The 14,892-nt window shown below is 44.7% G+C and overlaps 1 protein-coding gene across 1 annotated transcript in view; it reads left to right on the top strand.

Annotated features, from left to right (window-relative positions):
* The first annotated feature begins 549 nt into the window (after window positions 1-549).
* Window positions 550-14,892, top strand: part of SNX6 (sorting nexin 6) — a 55,995-nt gene continuing 41,652 nt past the window's right edge. Inside the window, exons 1-4 of the mRNA XM_084632763.1 lie at window positions 550-681; window positions 779-826; window positions 12,448-12,552; window positions 13,170-13,280. Of these exons, the coding sequence (XP_084488889.1) occupies window positions 676-681; window positions 779-826; window positions 12,448-12,552; window positions 13,170-13,280 (270 nt within the window). The 5' untranslated portion in view covers window positions 550-675. The remainder of the gene's footprint in view (window positions 682-778; window positions 827-12,447; window positions 12,553-13,169; window positions 13,281-14,892) is intronic.

The following is a 14,892-nucleotide window of genomic DNA, read 5'->3' as shown; positions in this document are numbered from 1 at the left end:
AGTTTATTTCACCTCTATATTTGTCACTGGTGCTGAAATACTCTGTTCCATGCATCTGACGAAGTGGGTATTCACCCACAAAAGCATATGCACCAATACTTTGTTAGTCTATCAGGTGTCACAGGACTCTTTTCAGAGTAGCAGTCATGTTAGTCTGTATTTGCAAAAAGAAAAGGAGGACTTGTGGCACCTTAGAGACTAACCAATTTATTTGAGCATAAGCTTTCGTGAGCTACAGCTCACTTCATTTGATAAGGTGAGCTGTAGCTCAGGAAAGCTTATGCTCAAATAAATTGGTTAGTCTCTAAGGTGCCACAAGTCCTCCTTTTCTTTTTGCAAATACAGACTAACAGGGCTGCTACTCTGAAACCCATTGTTAGCAGTAAGGGTGCAGGAGTGCCACCTATCCAGCTATGGAGGCCCTCACCTCGCCTCAGCGCTCCCTACACCCTGCCCCTGCAGCGTGGGCGCCAGCCTCGCCTCAGGGCTCCCTCGGCGCCCCTGCTGCTCTCTGCGGGAGCTGCGGGCCCGCCCAGAAGGGCCGACCGAGGAGCGCACTGGCTCAGCAACAGCCTCCGCCTCCCGCTTTAGCTCCGCCCGGCCCCTCCCCTCGGCTCCGGGCTGCCCGGCGGGCTGGGCCTGCGCTTGCGGAGGGAGGGAGCGCGGGGAGCAGCCATGATGGTGGGTGTCTGGGCGACTGCGGGCGCCGCTGGGAGTCGGGCGGGAGGGGCGTGTGGCCGGGTCACTAACCTGTGCGCTTTGTCTCCCCCCGGCGCAGGAAGGCTCGGACGATGGCCCAGATTTCCTCTCCGAAGAGGACAGAGGAGTAAGTGCATCTGCCCCGGGGGCTCCCAGGCCGCTGGCAGCTAGGGACCGGGCCCTGCCCTGCCGTGCCGGCGCCTGGCACCCGGGAGGAGGGCTGCGGCTCTGTCCTGAGGGTCCCTGGCGGGGCGGGGGCGGTTCTGTTTTGCAGGATCCGGGGCCCCTGTGTCTGGGTTGTGGGGTCTGATCTGCGAGTTCCTGGGCCCCTCACACTGGGGCACGCGGGGGTGGGGGGTGTGGTGGTGGTGGCGGCGTTTTTCTCTTGGGCTTGTGTGTGCATTTTACCTGAATCTTAGTTCCAGTTGTGTTCCCTGGGTCATAACTCCTCGCCTCCATAACGGTCCGGGTATCTAAATGCCGTTACCGACACTGATTTGTTTTGATGGTTTTTAAATGCTATTATGGTTTGGGATTCTTCTCCTCTCAGGATAGAAACAACGCGGCTTAACAAGTATACTTTACCTTGTTGTTTATATTCCCCTAATCCCTCCACTCAAGTGTTTTTTTAAATAGCTTTTGTAAAAAGTAGTTTAATCCAGGTTCATTTGTATTTTAGGAGATTCATATTTTGCATCTGTATAGTTCCCACTCAGATCTTTTTTTCTCTCCTACATGTGCTTCTTAAATCTTCTATTGCATTGAGCAGGGGTGACAGATTTGGTGGAGAGCACTGAATTCCATCTTTAATTATAGGCCAGGGCCTAGGTAATATATTAACGCTATCTTCTCTTTTCAGTTTATAGCATACCTCCCACTGATAACAATGGGAGGCTTGTGCCACAGTATGTGTGCAACTAGGACTTTTAGTAACAGAATTTTTGTTATTTAATCATTTACTTTTAGTTTGGTACCTCATTTTTGTGTTCAGTATCAGTTAGAAAATATTCTAACCATTGGGCTTGGACCTATTTCTGCCCTTTGTTTCTCTTCTTCTTCCCTGTCTGGACCTTCTCTGTGTTCGAAAAATGTACCAGTTTAACTAGATTGATTGAAAAATGCAGATGCACTTAAACTGGTGTAACCATTGTCCATATTGTTTTGGCTTAAGTCAGTCTCTTAGGAAGAATTGACCTTGACCAGCTAGATTGAGGGAGGAAAAGTCATGCTTGGCTTGGGGTTAGCTAGCATGTGATAGCTAATATAGACAACCCCATAAAAATTAGGAACTTCTTAAAATGAAAGCTAAGTTTCTGAAAATGCCATGTAGACCACAAAAATATATCATGCAAATCATATATTTGACACATCTGGCATAAAGTTAGGTACCGTAGCTGGATTTTTAAAGGGGGACAGGTAATTTTGACCAATAACGGTATGTAGGCATACATGTTAAGATTTAATTGGTTTTGGTCATGAAGCTAAAATGCAATTAACAAGAGGTCAGGAAGGACTATTACTCTTGTGGACTTGCACTGTTTGGCAAGTGTATTGTAGAGTCTTTTTAGTATTCCTACTGAAAAATGCAGAGTAAATAAGAGAGGGACGCTGGGGAGAATGATCAGTGAGCACTTACAATGCCACTGGCAGGGCAGGACCCCACTGCAGAAGTGAGAGAGAGAGTGAATGTGTGTGATATTTCTAGAAATAAATAGGTTGCCCTTCTGTGAAGTATTAGATAATGGCCATAGTTGCAGGCCTTTGTATACCAGTAGTCTGATCTTATTTAGAAAATTCTATATTTTCCCTCCCACTACTGCTACAAGCTCCTGTAGTAACATATTCATAGTACGGTCTCATTTAATGCCTTTAAAAATGTGTTAGTCAAGGGTCTTGACCAGGGATCTCAAACTCAAATCATCATGAGGGCCACATGAGGACTAGTATATTGGCCCCGACGGCCTCATCGCTGAAACCTTTTCATACAACGATACAAAAGTGTAGTAAAAAGTGAAGATTAATATAGTATACTATTAAAAGTCAATGTATTAACTTTTTTAAAACTGTAATGTGAAGAGGGGTTTTAATAAAATATAAATACCTGAAACTATTCCTTATGTGGTCAGTAACACTCATGATGATATACACCAGGGGTCAGCAACGTTTCAGAAGTGGTGTGCAGACGCGTCATTTATTCACTTTCATTTAAGGTTTCGCTTGCCAGTAATCCATTTTAATGTTTTTTTAGAAGGTCTCTGTCTATATATTATATAACTAAACTATTGTCGTATGTAAAGTAAACAAGGTTTTCAAAATGTTTAAGAAGCTTCATTTAAAATTAAATTAACTTGTTGATCTTATGCTGCTAGCCTGCTGCCAGCCTGGGGTTCCGTTCACCTAGGCCAGCAGCTGGCTGAGTGGGGCCTGCAGCCGGGACCCCGGCTGGCAAGGGGCCGGCAGCGGGCTGAGCAGGGCCAGCGGCCGGGACCCCAGACCGGCAGTGGGCTTAGTGGCTCAGCCCTCTGCCACTCAGCCCGCTGCCAGTCTGGGGTTCCATCCGCCGGCTCCTGCCAGCCAGGGTCCCAGCTGTCAGCCCCGCTCAGCCCGCTGCCGGTCTGGGATCCCGGCTCTGCCCACATAGAGTGGATACCTACCTTCTCCCTGGTTCTAGCCCATTCTCTTCCTCTCTCTCTGCACTGAGCTGAGGGTGGGAGTGCACTGAGCACAGAGCTGGGGGTGAAGGATCAGGTTGGGGTGTAGGGTCTGGCCAGGAGCTAGAATGAGGGAGGGGGCTCAGGGTTGAGGCAGGAGGTTTGGGTGTGGAGTGCATCTCCCATTTGGTGCGAGGGGTGCAGGTGGGAATGTAGGGGTAGGAGGGCAGTATAGTAGCTCCTGTTTGGTGATCGGGGTGGGGGTGGGAATGTGGGGGGTGCAAGAGTCAGGGCATAGGGTGCGGGGGGGATGGGTATGTGTGGGGGGGTGCTGCAGTCAGGGCTGGGGTTGTCGGAGGGGTGCAGGGTCAGGGCAGGAGGCTGGGGTTTGTGGGGGTCAGGGCAGGAGGCTGGGGGGTGTGAGAGGGGGATGTAGGGGTCAGGGCAGAGGGCCTGGGGTGTGGGTGTGGGCTAGTGTCCTGGGGGTGCTCCCTGCCCAGAGCAGCTCACGGCAGGGGGCTGGAGGGGATATGCCCTGATTCCACCCCCCTTCCCCAAGGTCTGGAACCCCACCTCTTCTCCGCCTCCTCCCTGGAACAGGAAGCATGCTCTGGCTCCACTTCTCCCCCTACCTGGCAAGGGCCATCAGCTGGTCGGCGGGAGGGAGAGGAGGAGGGGCAGGAACCCAGCACGCTGGAGGAAGAGGCGTGGGAGAGGGGACCTTGCCTGCCCTGCAGCAGCAGCTGGCAGGACCAAGCTTCTTCACCCTGCCCCAGCGGGGGGAAGGGGGCAGGCAGGATTTTTAATGGCACGCTGCTGCCTGCTGGGGGCCTCGCCCCGGCCCCGCTCAGCCGGCCTGGGTTCGGCAGCGGGATGAGCGGGGCCGGCGGCTGGGACCCGGCAGGCAGCAGCATGCCATTAAAAATCGGCATGCGTGCCGTCTTTGGCACGCATGCCATAGGTTGCCAACCCCTGATCTACACTAATAGTCTATCAACATAGCTGTAATGGCGGGAACTTTTTAAAGTAACTATTCATACAAAATACTTTGCTGCTTTTAACAAACATTCTTCCCAACTACTCACAGCGTGCCTTGCTCCGTCTCTAAGGCGGCAGCTCGGTGCAAGGTGAAGTAGAGCATGCTGGGAGTTGTAGGACTCTATTGAGTGAATTTACTCAGCAGTCAGCACCTGTGTTGAAGTGTCCGTGTCCCCTAGGAGGTTCGGGGATTTTTTTTCCCACCCAGGTGTTGTTGAGGGTGAGAGGCGTGGGGGAACAGGCTTGGCTTTTGTAAACTGGAAAATCCAAGATCCCTGTTCCCTTCCCTTCCCTCCCCCCCCCCCGTGATATTTCTCTCTGATTCGCCTTCCCTTTCCCTCCCTCCCAGTGTTAAAGGAAAAGGGCTTTTCCCAGTGACTGGCTGCTGCTGCTGCTTTCCCGGCTCTCTTCTCCCCCAGCATTTCACGCTGTGCATGGGCTCAATGGGGATGGATTTCAATGGTGGGTGTGTTTGGGAGGTTTGAAGAGTGGTGAAGGGGCTGGCCGAGGGTTGGTGTGAGTCGGGGTATAGCTGGAGGGGAGGATTGGGGATGCAGGAAGAGCAAACTCAATGGCTTGGTCCGGAGTGAGGACCTGCAAGGCTGTTTGTCGAGCTTGGGCAGTTTGACTTGGGTAAACTTCAGCGAACTGTGGAAACGGCTCATTGAAATGCACGCAGCAGACATCCCCACCCCCAGAGTGAGAGTGACTGTAAACACTGCCTTAAACAGCAGCTCGGAGAGCCTGCCTGCCCTCCTCCCCAGAGCATCTGTGTGGGAGCTGGCAGCAGCAGGGCCAGAGGTGGGTTATGTTTTGCTGATCCAGCTAACAACATCTTCCCTGCTCTGCCTCTTCCCACCCCTTCTCTGCCCCTCCCTTCTCCAACCCCTTCCCCAAATCCCTGCCTCTTCTCTGTCTACTCCCCTGAGCGTGCCGCATCCCCGCTCCTCCCCCCTCCCTCCTGGAAAGTCCTAAGCGCCGCCAAACAGCTGTTTGGTGACAGGAGGAGCAGGGATGCGGGCGGCAGGGGGTGAGGGGATCTTGGCTGCTGGTGGAGTCGGCGCCTAAGGCGGACTGCAGGAAGTAACTCCTCGGGGCTGCGTGTTTGAAACCCCTGGTCTTGATTAAGCAGCTCTTCCAGGATACCTTTTGAAGCGGCCAGTAGGAGCCTCTCTTCTTTCTTTTCCTTTCGCATCCAGTGCCAAATATTTATTAGAGAACAACATAATCACCATCCCTTCCCTTAACTTTTCTGCTGATGTTACTTTCAGACCCCATTTTTCATTGCTTATTTATTCTGAATCTAAATCCCCAGCATTAACTACCAGGCCTCTTTGCAGATTCTTGGTAGTTGATCATAATGTGATCATAAATGAAAGGAGCACAGGCAAGCTGTTCTGAAGGGCTTGTCATCACATAGAGCACTACAGTGGTGCAACTGCAGTGCTGTAGCGTTTTAGTGAAGACACTCCTATGCCAACGGGAGAGCTTCTCCTATTGGTGTAGTTAATCCACCTCCCCGAGAGGCGGTAGCTATGTCGATGGGCGAAGCTCTCCTATTGACATAGCGCTGTCTACATGGAGGGTTAGGTTGGTATAACGACGTTGCTCAAGGATGTGGATTTTTCATACCCCGAGTGACATAGTTATAGAGAGATAGGTCTGTAGTGTAGTGTAGACCTGGCCTCAGATTCGGCTATTTGAGTCTTAAAAACCATAGCAGCTCTTTTCTGTGGCAATAGTAAAAACAAGTGCTCTTTTGTAAGTTGGTATTTCCCTGGACTTTTTTTTTTTTTGTGGATCACCCTCCTGTGTTTGCACAGGTCATCCCACGCTCTGTAGTGAAGGACTATACACCAGCCTTTGATTAGGTTAATTGACTTCCTTACTGTGTATCTCGACCCCCTTCTCTCTCTAGAGTTCAGACATTGTCATGTCAACAGCACTCTTAATTTTTTAACAATGCGTGGGTAGATGTTACTGTAAATGGTTTGAAATAACAAGAACTGGCATTCCACAAGTAGTTTGACTAGGGTGTGCCAGCTTTCTCACAGTAGTGTTTGAAACCTACTTTGCCCTTGAGAGAGAGCCCAAGATGATACTTTGCTCTTGACCCAACCTCTTCTGAGGTCAGGTTCCTTCTCTCTGAGGTGCCCCAAAAGCAGTTACTCTTATTTTCAGCTTCCAGTTACTTTAAATAAAAGCTGGATTTTTTTGTGTTCAAAGTAGAGAAAATAGCTTTTATTTTTGCGATTCTCTAACTGACTTTGCTTTACAAGAACGTCTACTTGGTGGCCATAAAGTATGAATTGAAGTATAGAAACATTATGTACAACTTGGCATAATTGCATGCCCACCTAAAATCAGGCTGCCAGTGCTTTTCACAACCTGTTGGTTTAGACTTTCAGCATCTCTATGAAAGTCTGCAGTGTATCCCAGGTTTTTCTTTCTCCTTCTCCCCTCTATCAATAAGCCTTCTGTTGATAGTCATTTTTTTTTTTCAAGTAGTGATGTATAGAGTAGGGCAATTTCTTCACTATTGTGGCATGACAGCATTGGTTTTGAGTCAATACCCAAAAATACAAAGAATGTATTCTTGTTGCACAGTGGCTCACAAAGTTCCTTCAGCTTTCTGATTGTCTTTCATACCATTTATAGAATGCTTCATTACCTTTGCAAATATAAATGGTCCTGTTGCCAGGCAAGCAATGTAGCATAACTTAATATATTGTTAAACTCTCCAAGGTTTATAGAGGAACTACATTTTTATCTGTTGGGCAAGCCATCCATCACAACAGTGTGTTCTTACTTATTGTTTGCAATTGTCCTATTTACTTTTGTCCTTAAAATAGTGGCTTGTGTTCAGAAAGTTACATTTAACATTAATATAGTGGAAAAAATATAAAAGTAAAATAGCTTTGATATTCCAAGCATTGTATAAAGCACTATTGTACTGAACCTTAGAAGTCTACACTGCACCATTTTTGGTTTTGTGTGGCTCTTTGGAAAGATGGTGAAAGAAAACAAAGCAAGTTAGTACAGATTGGCAGGGACATTGGCTTTTTTTCCTGCCTTTGTCATAGGATGGGGTGTAGATCATCTGCTAGGATCATCTGGGCATGTCTTGCCTAATCAATTCCCTGCCATTGCAGAGACCTCAGAGATTGGTGGCACCTCAGGGCGATTTAGCAGGTCTAGAGAAGACCCGCTAAATCAATGGCAGAGTGCTTTCCGGTTGACCCCTGGAGAGCATCTCTCATCAGCGCAGTGAAGACACCAGGGTAAGATGACCTAAGCTACGTCGACTCCAGCTACATTATTCACATAGCTGGAGTAGCGTAATTTAGGTCGATTTACCCCCGTAGTGAAGACACACCCTTGGTCTCTCTTGTTCTCTGCCTATAGCACACAGCAGTTTAGTCTCCTGAGAACTAAATTTAGTTCAGCTAAAGTCATTGGACTCAAAATATGAGTATCTGGGTGAAATTTAATGACTTGTAATATGCAGGAGATCAGATTAAAATAGATAATCTGATGGTCCCTTCTGGCATTAAACTATACAAAACAGATTTTTCTTCGTTCTGTCCTCATGAAAGTCAGTTTACAGAAGTCTTATTTGAATAATCCAAACTTGTCTTTTATCCACTGTACTACAAATTAACTATTAATGGCATTAAGGAGACTTCCATAGAAAATTATACATTTGTTTTTACATGCTACAGAGTTGGTAGTTACACAACATGAGATAATATTTTCATAACTATTTTGAAATTTGGGCTTTGCCACTTGACTTGCAGTCTTTATAGTTTTCTATGAAAAAGCTGCTCTGTGGGTATGGTATGAAAGGATGTTTTGCTACAAAACCTTACACTTCAGTAGAAACTACAAAAACAAAATAGCCAATTGTGTATAGCCAAAAATGAATATCACAAATATAAAACTGCAAGTAACTAAAAATAATTGGTGGTATAATTAGATAATGATGCGTGAGAAGGTTTCAAAGGCATCATTATCTTCATACTCTTAAAATGTTTGGGTGCTTGTTTGTTCCTTGCAATAATTAAGGAACTGAAACTGTGAATGAGAACTCTGATTCAGACTTCAACATGAATTTACAGCAGTGATAAATACTATTTAATCAAGTCTCCTGTGCTTTGCAAAATTGTACAAGGTGAAACTTACTTCTAAATAGATATTAGCTTTGCTTAAGTATAAATCTTCTTTTTTTAATTTTTAGAAGTTTCATGAGACCTATATCTCTAAAGGAAAAGGATACTAATGCCCCAGTCCTCTAGATACTCCAGCATATTCAAGACATGTCCTGCACATGCAGGGACTAGAGGAGAGATTTTGTGTCAAATTACTTTATTGTATGAAGAAAAGGAGGACTTGTGGCACCTTAGAGACTAACCAATTTATTAGAGCATAAGCTTTCGTGAGCTACAGCTCACTTCCTCAGATGCATATCGTGGAAACTGCAGCAGGCTTTATATATACACAGAGAATATGAAACAATACCTATTCCCACCCCACTGTCCTGCTGGTAATAGCTTATCTAAAGTGATTTCCAGCACAAATCCAGGTTTTCTCACCCTCCACCCCCCCACACAAATTCACTCTCCTGCTGGTGATAGCCCATCCAAAGTGACAACTCTTTACACAATGTGCATGACAATCAAGCTGGGCTATTTCCTGCATAAATCCAGGTTCTCACATCCCCCCACCCCCATACACACACAAACTCACTCTCCTGCTGGTAATAGCTCATCCAAACTGACCACTCTTCAAGTTAAAATCCAAGTTAAACCAGAACATCTGGGGGGGGGGGGGGTAGGAAAAAACAAGAGGAAACAGGCTACCTTGCATAATGACTTAGCCACTCCAAGTCTCTATTTAAGCCTAAATTAATAGTATCCAATTTGCAAATGAATTCCAATTCAGCAGTTTCTCGCTGGAGTCTGGATTTGAAGTTTTTTTGTTTTAAGATAGCGACCTTCATGTCTGTGATCGCGTGACCAGAGAGATTGAAGTGTTCTCCGACTGGTTTATGAATGTTACAATTCTTGACATCTGATTTGTGTCCATTTATTCTTTTACGTAGAGACTGTCCAGTTTGACCAATGTACATGGCAGAGGGGCATTGCTGGCACATGATGGCATATATCACATTGGTGGATGTGCAGGTGAACGAGCCTCTGATAGTGTGGCTGTCACTATCAGAGGCTCGTTCACCTGCACATCCACCAATGTGATATATGCCATCATGTGCCAGCAATGCCCCTCTGCCATGTACATTGGTCAAACTGGACAGTCTCTACGTAAAAGAATAAATGGACACAAATCAGATGTCAAGAATTGTAACATTCATAAACCAGTCGGAGAACACTTCAATCTCTCTGGTCACGCGATCACAGACATGAAGGTCGCTATCTTAAAACAAAAAAACTTCAAATCCAGACTCCAGCGAGAAACTGCTGAATTGGAATTCATTTGCAAATTGGATACTATTAATTTAGGCTTAAATAGAGACTTGGAGTGGCTAAGTCATTATGCAAGGTAGCCTGTTTCCTCTTGTTTTTTCCTACCCCCCCCCCCCCAGATGTTCTGGTTTAACTTGGATTTTAACTTGAAGAGTGGTCAGTTTGGATGAGCTATTACCAGCAGGAGAGTGAGTTTGTGTGTGTATGGGGGTGGGGGGATGTGAGAACCTGGATTTATGCAGGAAATAGCCCAGCTTGATTGTCATGCACATTGTGTAAAGAGTTGTCACTTTGGATGGGCTATCACCAGCAGGAGAGTGAATTTGTGTGGGGGGGTGGAGGGTGAGAAAACCTGGATTTGTGCTGGAAATCACTTTAGATAAGCTATTACCAGCAGGACAGTGGGGTGGGAATAGGTATTGTTTCATATTCTCTGTGTATATATAAAGCCTGCTGCAGTTTCCACGATATGCATCTGAGGAAGTGAGCTGTAGCTCACGAAAGCTTATGCTCTAATAAATTGGTTAGTCTCTAAGGTGCCACAAGTCCTCCTTTTCTTTTTGCGAATACAGACTAACACGGCTGCTACTCTGAAACCTGTCTTTATTGTATGAATGATCTACAGGGTGTATTAAAGATATAACTCTAGATTGTCCACTCCCATTGAAAGGGCATACAGTGCTTATCTCAGAGTTCCCTTTGTTTTCTCTTCAGTGGGATTGGGCTTCCAACCTCACACTGATGGAAGGGACTGTGACCTGGAAATCTGGGTTTTCCTGGAGAAACCACAGTGCAACTTCAACTATCTTGGGTAGTAGCATTTAGATCAGGGGTGGATAAAATACGGCCCGTGGGCCAGATGTGGCCCGTCTGACATTTCTGTCCGGCCTCCTCTGCCCCCTCGCCATCTCTGAGTCCAAGCTGCTAAAAGTCCTGCGGGGGAGCGGGGTGTTCAGGCATGCTGCCTGCCTGCCATGGCCCTATGCTGCTCCTGGAAGTGGCCGGGGGTGGAGGTGGCTCCGTGCACTGCCCCTGCTCCCAATGGGAGCTGCAGGGGTAGTGCTTGCGGGCATGGGGAACGCATGGAGACCCGCTCCCCCCTCCCACCAAGAGGCACACAGAGACGTGCCAGCAGCAGTCGGCCGCAGCTGCTTCTGGGAGGAACATGGGGCTGTGGCCGGCAGGGAGCCTTTCTGAGCCCTGCTGCACTGCTGGCTGGGAGCCGCCTGTGGTAAGCACCTCCTGGCCAGAGCCTGCACCTTGCACCCCCTCCCGCACCCCAATCTGCTGTCCCAGGTCAGAACCTCCTTCTGCACCCAAACTCCCTCCCAGAGCCCATACCCCTCATTCCCTCCTGCACCCCAACACACTGCACCAGCCGGGAGCTCCCTCCTGCACCCAAACTCCCCCCCCAGACCCCGCACTCCCTCCATTAATATAGTAGAAATGTGCGGCCTGTGGCAACTTACCAAAATTCGTGGAGTGGCCCCCCCCCTGCGAAAATTATTGCCCACCCCGATTTAGATCCTGCTTCTCCTTTGATCTCCTTCTTACCTCTTTATTCTTCCACTATCAGATAAGGAACAGCAGTAACTCCTGGAAGAATTTTTTTTGCCATTGTGGGTGGGGGAGTCTGCAATCCAGAGGCAAGGCAGCAGCCATCGTTCACCCCCTTCTTGTCTTCAGAGCCCAGACTCTTCTTTTTTTGGCACCTACTGAGAGACTTAGTTGGTGGAGGGAGTGCTGTTAGCCACAGCACTCAAGCTGAAGTCCACCATCTAGTTCTTCCGGCTTTAGTTTTTCCTTAGAACGAGTGAAGCACCTGATCCGCAGTTTCTGCCATGACTGTGAATTTTGTCTTTGTTGGTTCAGACTTAACTGAAAAATTGAAATATTTGGCCTAAATTGAATCTTTAGATCCACTTCCTCTTAGTAGATTATGAGAATCTTCAGGCTGACTTATTGAAACCTCAAATGAGAGCCACTCTACACATATCCTAACACATCTCTGGCCAGCCATATTCTCTAAAGTAGACAAGATGAGAGTTTTTAATAAAAAAAAAATTGAAAAGACTTTTTAAAAATAAATCATTCCTTTGAATATCATAAAAAACAAAAGGCATAAACTGTCCCCCTCTCCCCCTTGAGGGCACCTTTAAAATTATCCATTCATATTACATGCTCTTTAGAGTTGTGTGTTTGTAAATAATAAAATAATGTAAAAATTAGGGAAAAAAACATCTGTCTGTTTAGAATTCAAAATCTTTAAAATTTACAATGTATTTTGCTTTTTTGAATTGTGAGAAAGTTAACAAACAATATACAATGAGAAATGCAAATACTAATAATAGGGCACAAACAAGGAAGCATAGTAAATGAAATGGCTATGCATGGTTGTGCACTGCAAGAAATGTGGGTTGGATTTGTTTTCTCACTAGCTCTATTTTTTACGTTTTGTTCTTTCCATCTGTTGTGTTGTAAGGATGCCCATCAGTGCAGTATCAGCTCATGCTGAATGAGAAATGAAGTGCTATTTTCGTTTAGTTTTTATTAAGTCTAAACTGATGTTCTTTGTTTAGCTTAGAGCAATAAATGTAGATCTCCAGACTGATGCTGCCCTGCAAGTGGATATTTCAGATGCTCTTAGCGAGAGGGACAAAGTGAAATTCACTGTTCATACCAAGGTAAACCCAGCCTTGTATCTGGATGACGTTTAAGAGTAATAAATTAACTAAAAAATGAGAGAGACACTGTCAGCCTCAAGTAATCAACAAAGAAAATTCAAGTTGTATATGCAAAAAATGTTGATTTAAAAGGTAAAACCATAACTTACTTAAGAGAACTTACTTGAGATTCTCTATAGATTACTCTGTTTTACCATGTGATTCCCACACTTACTTTGTTAAATTATTGGCAGGCCTTTCTACACACACTTGTATTTTTCAGTGTGGTGTACATTGTTTTCTCCATTATTCACTACAGACTTGAACAGTATACTTCAGGATAGTAGTATGTTCTGCCTCAGGTTTACATTTTAATTTTCTAAGTAACTTATTGCTTGATTTGATGGTTTATTGGTACTGTCTTTTCATGACGTTACTACTATAAAATAGATTACTTTTATCTTACAAAACTTTAGAAGATAAACTTACTCAGGATGCAGCTTACTTGTAGTAGAGTTTAAGGTGGTTTTACTGTTCTTCTAGTTGTAGACTACTTTTCAGCATTAAGATTATAGAACGTGATATAGTAGTGTAAACTTCTGAATACTTAAATCTGAAAAAAGCCCCCTTCTTTGCAGAGTTCTTTACCAAATTTTAAACAAAATGAATTTTCTGTTGTTCGGCAACATGAGGAGTTTATCTGGCTTCATGATTCCTTCGTTGAAAATGAAGACTATGCCGGCTACATCGTAAGTATTCTAAACCTTTCATTTTATTTGTCTTGTTCATTTATGAAATACTGTAGACTGAGGACTTGATTATCACATGTGCTGAGCACCTATACCATTTAAAGCTAATAGGTGCTATAGGTGCTCTTCCTCTCTCAAAATCAGGCCCTGAAGTTTTCCTACGTTGCGTTAAGCAATTTCACAAACTCAGATGTTGAAACACATTCTTCGGTGAGCCAGTGTAATCTTAGTTATAACATGTTTTATTGCATTGTGCCTGTCTCTTCTTTGCTCCAAGAATTTTGAGTGGCTTAATGTTACAACTGTATAGTTTAGTCTAAACCTATTAAAACATAGAAGACACGTGAACTGTGAAACTTGGCATACCTGTTTTCAGAAATTAATGTTTAACTTAGTGTTTGTTGAGTTAAGTTTTTTTTGTTTCCTTTGTTTGTAGTTGGAATGGCAATAAAGAGTTCAGTATTAAGCTGTAAAGTCATCAGTGTTCTTGGAATTTTGTTCCATTACTAATTGTTCCTCTAGGAGGAGGAGAATCAATTTTCACTTTGGATTAATTCAAAGAAAATAGTAAATATGGTTTAAAGTAGGACAAAGAAAACATAATGGATAATTTAGAGGACTTCCCCCTTCGGACTTACTTCAGGCATTTGGGGAATGGATGTCTCCAAAGTAGTTAGTTACATGATGAAAGAAGTAATTGTAAACACAGCTAGCGTTAACGTCAATAAATTGTTTTAAAAAGGAAATAATTGACATTTATCTTTTTGAAGTTAAGTTTACACATTTAATTGAAGGTTTTTTAAGAGTATTCAAAACTAAAATATTGTTTTTTTTTTACAAAAATAGTTTTAGTACTTTTATGCACATTGTCCATCCTAATGCACCATTTTAGTTGATCACAAATCTGATCATATTAATTTTTTCATCCTGAAAAGGAAGAGATGAGAGGTACTTGAGAAGAACAAACCTGTTTGCCTAGGCTATGTCTATACTTAAAATGATAGAGTCACATCAGCAGCGCTTTAGTGTAGACACTCACCACAGCGATGAGGGGTTCTCCTGTCACTGTAGTTAATCCAGCTCTCTGGGAGGTGGTAGCTAGGTTAATGGAAGAAGTAGTGCTGTCTACACTTGGAGTTAGGTTGGCCTTGCTGCATCTGTCAAGGGTGTGGATTTTTCATGCCCCTGAGAGACTTAGCTTTGCAGATGTAAATTTTCAGTGTAGATCAGCCCTTAGTCAGTTTGTTAATGCTTTGACATTAATTTTTCTGAGTATGTAGTAAGGGCTTAAAGTGAAATGAGAAGTTGTTCTTAAACAGTTTATATTAACATGTTCAAACTTCAGCATAATTTTCCTTCCTGGTGTACAGGCTAGATGAAAAATTCACACCCCTGAGAAATGTAGTTAAACTGACCTAAGCCTTGGTATGAACACCTTTGGGTGGATGGAAGAATTCTCAAGGGGGTGGATTTACTACAGCGATAGAAAAACTCCTTCTGTCTTTGCTACGGCAGCATAGCTGCAGCTGTGCTGCTATAGTGCTTGTAGTATAGACATAGCTTTAGTAATTCAGGAACAGTTAAGGTGAATTGTTTTAACTTATAGTGCACC

The sequence above is a fragment of the Lepidochelys olivacea genome, assembly GCF_965140295.1.
Source record: "Lepidochelys olivacea isolate rLepOli2 genome assembly, chromosome: 6".
NCBI lineage: Eukaryota > Metazoa > Chordata > Testudines > Cheloniidae > Lepidochelys > Lepidochelys olivacea.
The sequence above is the reverse complement of the archived record's forward strand: the minus strand, read 5'-3'. Positions and strand labels throughout refer to the sequence as shown.